Source organism: Orycteropus afer, unplaced genomic scaffold (assembly GCF_000298275.1).
Source record: "Orycteropus afer afer isolate SDZICR_OR568_19922 unplaced genomic scaffold, OryAfe1.0 scaffold00174, whole genome shotgun sequence".
In the NCBI taxonomy this organism is placed as follows: domain Eukaryota; kingdom Metazoa; phylum Chordata; class Mammalia; order Tubulidentata; family Orycteropodidae; genus Orycteropus; species Orycteropus afer.
In genome coordinates this window covers 6,165,889-6,175,707 of record NW_006921761.1, presented here as the reverse complement: position 1 = coordinate 6,175,707, position 9,819 = coordinate 6,165,889, and the positions used below count along the sequence as shown (strand labels likewise).

Below are 9,819 nucleotides of genomic sequence, written 5' to 3'. Positions count from 1 at the left end.
GCCCGCCGGTGCGGCGCCAGCGCCCCTCCCGCACCCCGCCGCCCACCTTGGCGCCGATCTGGTTTCCGCATTGCCCGGCCTGCAGGTGCACGATCTCTCTCATGGCGGCGACGGTGGCACGGGCCTCAGGACGAAGACGGGAACCGGAAGATCGGGCGCGCAGACTGCTACAACCGACGCCCGGCGACTCCTTATATATTCGCGGCGCCCGCCCCCGCCAGCCTCTTACTGGGCTACCACAACGAGGCTAGCAAGCGGCCTCGATTGATTGGCTGCTTCTCCGTCCATCGAGACACCTAAGGCCCGCCTTCCCAAAGCCAGGAGCTCTTTATTGGCCAGCCCAGGCCTCGGCTCTCCCTATCAGAATCCCCTCCCTCGCGCCGCAGTGCTCTGCTCATTGGGTGTTTCAAATGATTGATTTGTGCTCTCACTGGCTGGCTCCGGAGAGCACGCCGACCGGCTGCTGCTATTGGGCGAGCCAGATTAGCGTCCTGGTAACCGCCGCAGTGCAGCGGGAGCCTACCGCGGAAGGGCGGGCGCGGGCCCCGGGCGCGCGCGCTCTTACTCGAGCGCGGGCTTCTGCCCGAGCGGTGGGTGACACGGCCAACGCCAGACGGCTCGGACGAGCACAGGCCCAGAGGGGCCGTGGCGGGCCCGGACCAGGGGCGGAGGCTGAGGAGGGTCCAGGCCTGGCAGACACGAGGAGGGAGGGAGGCGCTCTGCGCCCGGAGCGGCGGCCTGGCCGGGCCCCGCGTGCGCGCGCATTGGAGCGCGTCACTGCAGCCCCGAGTGAGGCGTCGTGGAGCGAGCGCTCGCCGCGCCGGCTTCTGGGGGCGAGTTAGGGCGCCCCCGGGCGGGGCATGTGCGCCTTCTCGAGGACTGCTGCCTCTGGTCGGCGCCGAACCGGGACGCGTGGGCCAACGGTGTCTACGCTGTGTGCGGGCCCTGGGAGCTGGGGGCGGTGGGGTTCGGGACGGAGAGTCTGCTGGGCTGGGGCCACCCCGAAGTGGTCCTCGTGCGGGCGAGTCCCTGGAGGCCTCCAAGCAGAGGGTGGCGCGTTGCTTACTAACCCTCAAAAAACCAACAGGGCGCAGGTGCCGAAGGGGCTGTGACGCTGAGACAGGCGTGCGGGGACAGTTTTCTCTCCCTGCACCCCTCATAGGAACTCTGGTGGTGTAGTGGGCAAGGCATTGGGCTGCTAACCAGGTCAGCGGTTCAAACCCACCAGCTGCTCTGCAAGAGGAATTGGAGGCAATCTGCTTCCATAAACATTTAACCGCCTTGGAATCCCAGTGGGGTCACTGTGAGGTGGGCTAGGCTCAGTGGTCTGATTTCAGCTTGGTACGTCTAACAGCAGAGACCAGTGGGGGTACGAGGGAGGCTTCCTGCCCCCTTCCCGCGCCCCGCACCCCTCGCAGTCAGGCGCCAGGTGCACCTGGAGCGCAGACTGGTCCCTGCTTGGCCAGCTGCCTCTGAAGGCCCGGTGCCCATGGGTGTGGAGGGCCTGGGGCCTGGCCGAGGGGCGGCCGCTGCCTCCTCCTCCCTGTTGCTGCCCAGGAGCGAGTCAGACGCGCTGTTCCTTCTGTGGCCGGGGGCCCTGCCCCTGGCAGCCGTTTGGGCTGTGTTTGTAGAGACGCTGGCCCAGTGCCGGTCGCCTTGGTACCTGTGCCCCAGCAGTGCCCTAGGCTGCCTGGAGACCAGGGCGGGGTCAGGGCACGTGGCCTCCCTTGGTGAACATGGCGTGGGTTTCCAGGCTCCGTGGCTCAGCCCCCGCCGCGCTTCAGCACGCCCGGGCCAACGAGGGCTTTTATTTTATATCTGGAGGCCCAGGGGGGACTTGTAAAGGAATAACAGTTCAGTTACACGCGGTTGCACCTTTAGTGGATCACTTTTATAAAACTCCATGTTGCTGCTGTATTTCGTAGTTTAGAACTGGGGCCGTGGGCAGGGGTGTGGGGTGCCCAGGGAGGTCTCTTACTTGACTTTCCTAAACTTCTTATCTCCTCGGCCTCCCAGCTCAGGGCGTGGGGGCCGATACCTGTCACCTTAGTTGTCCCTTCCTCAGGCGGACCTTTCCCTTCTTTAGACTCAAGGGCAGCCTGGGTGGTTCTGCCTGTGGGTCAGGTTCCGGGGAGCAGCAGCCCAGCGTGGAGGCTGGTGTTTCTGATCACTGAGAGGGGTCTGCCGCCGTGCTCACCCTGGGTCTTGATATCCTGGCCTGGGCTGTGTCAGCCTGTCATCGTGCTGCACAGGCATGCAGGGCCAAGGGACCAGTCCATCCACGCTGGCTGGCTCAGGAAGGCAGGTCTGGCTTCTCTGGGCCACCGGCAACAAAACACGACCACTGGGGGGTGCATTGGGTCACCCCAGTCCCTCTGGGGTCCTCACAGTGTCCACAGCCTCTCCTGACTTGACTGCAAAGTGGCTTAGCTGCCCAAGCGGTAGCCAGGTCACCAAGTTGTCACAAAATCCTGATGTGTGTGTGTGTGTGTGGGGGGGTGAAGCTCCGATTTCTTCCCCAGCCCTGCTGGGGTCGCTCTTGGGGTGTTCAGAGCCCCCATTCCTGTCTCTTTTCAAAGACTTCCGTGCCCCCTTGGGCTGTGCGCATGGAGAACCCAGTACTAGAAAAAGCCATTGTTAGCTGGGACCGGTCCCCTTGGGGCTGTGAGGTCAGCATGTTGTCCCTGCTTTGCAGGTGGCACACAGAGGCTGGGGAGCAACTCTCGGGGTCCTCCACAGACCAGGTGTCACTCTTTCCACGCTGCCCCCGTGGGGTGATGTTGCTGGGGGCCAGACACAGAGCCTATGGCTGCAGCATGGAGGCTCCGGTTCCCCACTCAGAGCCCCGAGGGCCCCGGTCTGGAGAGATGGCAGCCCTGGGGCCTGGGCCCGGTAGGGGTCTGTGGCCATGCACTTGCTGGTTAGCCCAGGCAGGAGTGCCCTGGATCGAGTCTGGCCGTGGGAGCGCCCGCCAGCCCCTCCCATCGAGCTTGCAGCTGCTGGAGGAGCCCTCAAGGACGCTCTGTTTACTGAGCGCTGTGGTCCCAGCGGGAGGGTGCTTTTCCTCTACCTCAAAGGACCCTGCGGTCAGCCTTTGTGGGCAGCCTCGCTTGCCCCCGGAGGTGTGCAGGGCACCTTTACCCCCTCCACGAGGGCCTCACCGCTTCCCCCGGCCCCCTCACCCTCCCCAGGGCACTGGCCAGGCTCAGCCCCTCCCCAGGGGATGGCAGAGAGTATCCTGAGGCCAGTGGGCAGGCTTAAAACCAGGATGAAGAGCTGGTCATTGGGCCCTGGCTCTGAATGGAGCCTGTTGGGAGCACTTGGCAGTTCCCAGAGCCCCTAGTTGACCAGGCAACTCCAGGTCCTGGAGGCCTTTGCAAGAGGGGGTGTAGGCAGAGTGGGGGGCACTGGAGGAGACTTGGGGCACCTGAGGGGATCCAAGGTGGAGTATAATTTGGCAAAAAATGGCCCTGGTCACCTTGACCAGCTCCTTCTGCAGGGGTGAGAGGACAGGAACAGAGGTAGCCCTCCCTCTACAGGGCAGTGGGTGGCCCTGCGTGCGCCCATGCGGCTTTGGGCCACAGCAGCGAATTCCAGAAATGTACCAGCCAGATAGGCCCTGAGGGAGGGCCAGTCTGTCCATCTGTCTGTGCACACGCCCTGCTGAAGGAGCGGGTTAATTTACTCAAAGCTCCCTGCTGTGGGGGAGGCCGGGACTCAGGCTAGGATGTGAGCAGCCCTGGGCAAGGAGGCTGTGGCTGACGCTCCCTGGTGTCCGATTACCTGCGGCTGCAGACAAGGCTTCCTGTGGAAACCCAAGCTTGGGGACAGGGCACCGGGCCTAGACGGCCAGCCGGGCCCTCCCTCTCCATGGGCCCGCCTGCTCTGGGGGTATGTCTGGGCAGGTGCACCGCCAGGTGCAGGGTCTCGGGAGGTACCTCGGACTTGGAGGGAAGTTTGCACAGGGGCTCAGGGCATGAGGTGTAGCTTCGGCAGCTGGTAAGCAAAGACTGGCTTCTGGTAGGTGTCAGTAGCTGAGCTGAGTGGCGCCCCCTGGTGGCCCAGGCAGGCACAGGCAAGGTGTGCCTGGCAAAGCCTATCCCCAGTCTGCCCACTGCCCACCTTCGGCAACCCCCTACAGCCTGGGACAGGTTCCTGGAGTCCCGCACACAAGGGTGCTAGAGAGAGGACCAAACCAGAGGGGACGACCTCACCCTCACCGACCTCTCCAGTCCCCTCCTCACCTCCCCCCACCCATACCTGGCAGGACTTAAGGCCTCAGTCCGTGCTGGCCTGCAAGCGGACCACTACAAGTGGGGTGGCTGGGTAGAGGGGTCTCTGTGTCCTGGCCTTGGCCCTCGGAGAGCCCCAGCTGCTTGGGAGGGCACGGTGGGTGGGAGCAGGTCTCCCACCTCACCTCCTGCACGGGTGGGAGGCTAGGTTTCCTCCAGCTCCACGGCCTCCCGCCACCTGCACCCTGCCGCGAGGGGCCCGGCCTGCCCGCCTCCTTCCCCACAGCGTCATGCTTCAAGAAGTCTCTGCCCTCCAGACTGGCCGTTAGTTTGCGTTCTCTGACCCCAGTGGCCGTGGAGGCAAACACAGTTACAGACTGCAGCTTGGGTGGTCACTTCTGTCCCTGCACCTCTGGGGCAGCCCACTCCCCACGTTGGCTCCCCGTCATTCCCCAAGTGTCCACTAGGGAGCAGCACCAGCGTGCTCCATGGTCACCATCCAAGAAGCCAGGCCCAGGAGACTCTCCCCAGACAGTCCCCCTGCCCCACGGTAGGCAGAGATGACCACTCCACCTGGGTCATCTATCCAAAAAGCAAACCCACTGCCACTTTGTCGATGCCCACTCTGTATTTCCAAACAGGAGGCAGGTTGACTCAACTCCTTGGCTCAGGGACACCCCCCTCAGGCCAGTGGGGGTAGGGTGTTGTAGTGTCTGCCTCTCACAGATACTGGGAGGCCAAGACCTCTGGGTTCTCGTAGCAGTGAGCCTCCTTGGTGACAGCTTGAGGGGTGCTGCAGGACCGGCAAGGACAGCATCGGGTGACCAGGCGGTCCCAGGGCTCCAGGGAGTGTAGCCAGGAGGGCAGCCAGGCCCATGTCCGCAGGGGGTGGGGCAGCCAGGCCGGCCGGCGTCGCTGCAGAACATTGACAAGGAAAGCCAGGAGCAGCAGCCCCACCAGGGGCCCCCCGACCGCGGCCAGCACGGTGCTGCCCGCCAGCGAGAGCCCAAAGGCCGCCAGGGGCAGCAGCAAGAAGCTGAGCAGCAGGTAGGCAACGGCCACCCAGCGGTAGCGGGCGGTCACGTCCCCGAAGCGCTTGGCTATTGGGATGGGCAGCCGCAGGGCGGGCACCACGTACCACAGCAGGATGCCAGCCACGTTGAAGAAGAAGTGGATGAGGGCCACCTGGCAGGTGAGGGACAGGTCAGGAGCCAAGCCTGGTGAGGCAGGGCCACCCTGCACTGCCAGCACTCCTGCCCGCTGCCGCAGAGCCCAGGGCCCCAAGTCTGTCGTGCCCCACTGCTGTGGTTCCAACCTTGTCCACCCTGACTCAGCACTGACTGTGCCCCACACCTGGGGGACCCCCTCATGCTTTCTCCTCCGAGGGAGGTTTCTGCCCAGCCTTGCCCTGGCCTAGGTTTGTGTTGGGAGGACAAGCACACGGGGAGGGAACCCAGAGCCCATGGGAGGAGTCGGAGGTGGGCAGAGTCAGGAGGGCTTCCTGGAGGAAGTGGAGCTGGCAGAGATGGGCAGAGGCAAGGGCCAAGGCTGGAGTTGGGAGAGTGGGCTCATCTCCTCTTGAGGACAATGCCAGGAAGCTGCCCAGGCCCGTCCAGGTTGCAGGAGACCAATCTGTCAGAGCACTCACAGAGGGGTACAAGAGGGAGGCCCTGGCCAGTGTCTGAGGAGGTGGGACTGCAGGTCTGAGTGGCGGCTGGAGGTGGGGCCTGGGAGAGTTTAGCCTTGGTCGGTCAGGGGCCCTGGGGCAGCCTACTCCACTCCTGTCCATGGAGAGCGGACTGGGCCCAAGAGGAAGCCCCAGGTGGTGCCAGCAGTCATCCAGGGGGACTGGGAGCAGCCTCCGGGTGACTGGGGGTTGTACCTGGAGGGCGCTGAGCAGCATGTCGGACGGGCTGGCCAGGGCAGCCAGCAGGGCCGTTGTGGTGGTGCCAACGTTGGAGCCCAGGAAGAGAGGGTAGGCCCGTTCCAAACTGATCACCCCAACCCCTGGGGGAGCAGGGGTTACCGGGTGGCCCATCCTAAGGCCCTTCGCCCCCACCCTCCCGTGGCCACTGCAGAGCAGAGCCCCCGCGCTCACCCATCAGCGGCACGATGGCGGCTGTGAACACACTGCTGCTCTGGGCCACGAAGGTCAGGCCAGCGGCCACCAGGATGGCCAGGTAGCCACTGAGCCAGCCGAACGGGAAGGGGAAGTCTGGTGGGGTCAGCCGGGTCACCCCAGACCAGTAGGGCCGTGCCCTTCCCCCCCATCCCGTACCTGGCTATACCACCTACACAAGCACTAAGGTCCCTCGAGGCCTGGCCCACGTGGCCCCCATGCCCTCCCCACCCTGAACCACACCTGGCCGTGCCACCCACACGGGCATTGATCATGGTCCCTCAAGGCTTGGCCTACATGGCCCCGCGTTCTCCCTCACCCCGCCCGGCCATGCTGCCCGCACCCACACGGGCACTGCTCATGGGCCTTCACAGCCTGGCATATGCGGCCCCGCGTTCTCCCCACCCTGCAGAGCCCGTGGCCGTGCCAGCCACACGAGCACTGTTCACAGTGCTTCACGGCCTGGCGTACGTGACCCTGCTTTCTCCCCCACCCCACCTGGCCGTGCCACCCACACAGGCACTGCTCACGGTCCTTCACAGCCTGGCCTACGTGGCCCTGCGTTCTCCCTCACTACCCTGCGCCCGGCCGTGCCGCCTGCACCCACCGGCATTGATCATGGTCCTCACGGCCTGGGCAATGCGGCCTCGTAGCACCGAGTTGAGCAGCTTCACGATGAGGCCCAGGCAGACGCAGAGCACGAGCAGGGAAGCAGCCAACAGGATGAGGCCCACAGCCAGGTCCGTGAGGGCCGTGCCCACAAATAGGTGGTGGCCTGGGCAGGGCAGTGGGCGGTCAGCGGGGCCTCGGGGCCAGTGGGGCGGGCGAAAGTGGAGGGGGACTCACAGGGCAGCTTTTCCTCGGGGGCTGTGCCATTCCTCTCAAGGCACTGGGCCATTCCACAGGCGCTGTTGTTCCCCGTGGCCTGGGGAGGCAGGGCCAGCTCAGGCTGGGTGGGCAGGCGGGCAGTCAGAGGGCTCAAGGGTCAGCAGCTGGGTCAGAGGTGCCTCACCATCAGTGTCCTGGTGCCGCACCATCGCTTAATGAGACTGCTGTTGGTGGTGTTGCCCATGGCACTGCCCGTGACCAGGTGAGGGTCCAGCTGGGAGGGGGCGGGTGGGGCACTGTGTACAGGACCCTCAGACTTGCAGGCCGCTCAGACGCCCTCCGGATCCAGCGCTGCCCTCGCCTCCAACCCAGTTCCAGGCCCAGGTCTTTTCCTCCCCTGTCCCCCAACATCCCAGGTGGGGCCAGGTTCCCTCTATGCCCTCCATCCCGGGCAGGGTCAGGTCCCCTCTGTCTCCTCCACCCCAGAAAGGACCAAAAAACAAACAAAAAAAACAAACTCAGTGCCATGGATTGGACCCAACTCATAGCGACCCCTCCTTGGGTTTCCGAGGCGTATCACTACAGAAGTAGATTGCCCAACCTTCCTTCCGAGGAGTGGCTGGTGGGTTTGAACCGCCTGCTTTCTGGTTAGCCTTAGGCACTATGCCACCAGAGCTCCTTTTTCCAGACAGGGCCGGGTCCCCTCTGTTTCCTCCCCACTGGGTGGGGCATGGCCCCCTGTCCCCTCCCCCCTGGGGGCCTGGGCCTCCCACCTTGCCCCTCGCCTCCAACATGGTGGGACAGCAGTGTCCTCACCTGAATGATGAGGTGGGTGAGTGGCTGTGTCAGCACCTTGAGAATATCAGGCGCGCGCGTCCCGGGCTGCAGGCTGGTGGCGCCCAGGGCCAGCTCGCTGAGCCTCTGCAGCATGGCCGCCGCGCTCTCCAGCGGCAGCAGGACCAGCACCGTGAGCCAGTTGAAGATGCTATGCACGGCGGAGCCACCAAAGGCCCTGTGGGTGGACGCGCAGCTGCTCAGGGGCCTGCCCAGGCCACCCACAGCCCCAGGCAGCCCTCCTGCCCCACCCCTCACCTTCGGAACTCATCCCGGTCGCCGGACTGCATCATGGAGACCAGGGTGCTGGTGATGGACGTGCCCACGTTAACACCCATGATGATGGGCACTGATGCCTGGACGGTCAGCACTGTGGGAGCACCATGTCAGCTCCACCCTGTCTGTCCCCCCACTCCTTGTCTGGGGCTGGGCCACTCACAGCTGGAGGCCACCATGCTGACCCTGTCTGGTCTGGGCCACTCACACTTGGAGGCCACCATGCTGACCACAATGGAAGAGGAGGTGCTAGAGCTCTGCACGAGGACCGTGACCAGCACGCCGATGACCAGGCCGGCCACGGGGTTGGCCAGTACCACGTTGTCCTTGAAGATGTCTCCCGCCACTTTGCCTGAGACCAGGAGAGAGGAGCATTGAGGCTGCAGAGGGCCGCCCCCATCCCCCACCCTGGCTGGTCACTCACTGCCCAGCAGCTGGAAGGCGGAGCTGAGGATGTCCAAGGAGCAGATGAAGAGGTAGAGGTTGCCCAGGATGCCGCAGGTCTTGAGGAAGCTGACGACCACCCGGCGCACCCTACTGGCCACACTGAGCTCTGGTGGCACAGGGCATGGCTGTCCTCAGTCAGGGGCCAGCCTTCTAGTCAGCAGTCAAATGCTTCGGGTACTACGCTACCAGGGTCTGGGTGCCCTCCTCTGTCATCTGTGGCAGGGCCTAGGTCCCCTCCCCTGTCCCCCAGGTCAGGGCCGGGGTGCCTCCTCTCCTTTCCCTCTGCAGAATGGCTTATCAAACAGCCCCCAGGCCTCCCAGAAGGAGAAGGAGGGTGCATTGGGCAGGTGACCTGCTCTGTCCCAGGACAAGGAGGGCCCAGAGGACCAACTGAGCGGTCCCTCTGCTGTACTTTCCAGAGCACTTGTCCCCCTTCAAGGCCCTGCTTCACACTAAGCCACATGCCCGCCCACCACCTGCAGACACACCTCTCCAGGACTGGCCAGTGTTCTTTGGCTGCGGGAGGGCCCAGGAGTCTGTGCCCCCGTCCTCCAGGGCCAGGGCAGATGTGGAGGCCCCTGCAGGGGTGGCAGTCAAGTAGGGCAGGACCCTAGCTGCTTCTGGGAACCCCAGGCTGGGGCAAAGGGGAGCAGGGCAGAGCCGGGTTGAGGCTGGAAGGGTATTGGGGGGTGCCAGAGCAGAAAGGAAAGGGGGCTCCAGCTTGCTGGCTCCTGACAAGAGCCCTCAGGAGCCCCTGTGGGCTCTAGGAGACCATTTCCAGGGTAGGCCATCAGGGTAGGGGTGGGGGTAGGCTGAGGCTTGGACACTGAGGCCCCTGGTACCTGCATTCCCCAGATTCCGGTCCACCAGACCAACTGTGTCCAGAGTGGGGTGGGGGGCCCGGCTGCCAGTAAGTGGACTTGTCATGGATTCTGGGCAGGGACAGCCCCAGCCAAGCCCAGGTCTGTGGGGGAGAGCCCACAGAGTCCTTACCCTGGGCCCACCTTGGCTAAGCAGGCCCTCAGCCACCACCCTCCCTGCCCAGCTGGCCTTGGTGATGCCCCTCCACCTTCCACAGGGGGA

General features: G+C 64.7%; 2 protein-coding genes across 2 annotated transcripts in view; both read right to left on the bottom strand.

Moving 5' to 3' along the window:
- TUBB4B (tubulin beta 4B class IVb) overlaps positions 1-103 on the bottom strand; it is a 2,236-nt gene extending 2,133 nt beyond the window's left edge. Inside the window, exon 1 of the mRNA XM_007946974.2 lies at positions 47-103. Within this exon, the coding sequence (XP_007945165.1) occupies positions 47-103 (57 nt within the window). The remainder of the gene's footprint in view (positions 1-46) is intronic.
- Positions 104-4,952: 4,849 nt separating this feature from the next.
- On the bottom strand, positions 4,953-9,663 carry SLC34A3 (solute carrier family 34 member 3). The gene is made up of 12 exons (XM_007947075.1): positions 9,579-9,663; positions 9,225-9,314; positions 8,714-8,842; positions 8,498-8,641; positions 8,272-8,383; positions 7,996-8,191; positions 7,364-7,453; positions 7,198-7,276; positions 6,959-7,126; positions 6,331-6,447; positions 6,115-6,239; positions 4,953-5,417 (listed from the first exon to the last, which is right to left on the bottom strand). Exons 1-12 carry the CDS (start codon positions 9,661-9,663, stop codon positions 4,953-4,955), a joined length of 1,800 nt encoding a protein of 599 aa, XP_007945266.1.
- Between the last annotated feature and the right edge of the window lie 156 nt (positions 9,664-9,819).

Excerpts from the sequence above, each read along its gene's own strand:
- SLC34A3 (XM_007947075.1), bottom strand. The coding sequence starts at position 9,663 with ATGACAAGTCCACTTACTGGCAGCCGGGCCCCCCACCCCACTCTGGAC. Across the intron at positions 8,384-8,497 it reads CAGCATGGTGGCCTCCAAGT|TGCTGACCGTCCAGGCATCA; the intron begins GTGAGTGGCCCA and ends GTGCTCCCACAG. Across the intron at positions 7,127-7,197 it reads CCCCGAGGAAAAGCTGCCCT|GCCACCACCTATTTGTGGGC; the intron begins GTGAGTCCCCCT and ends TGCCCTGCCCAG.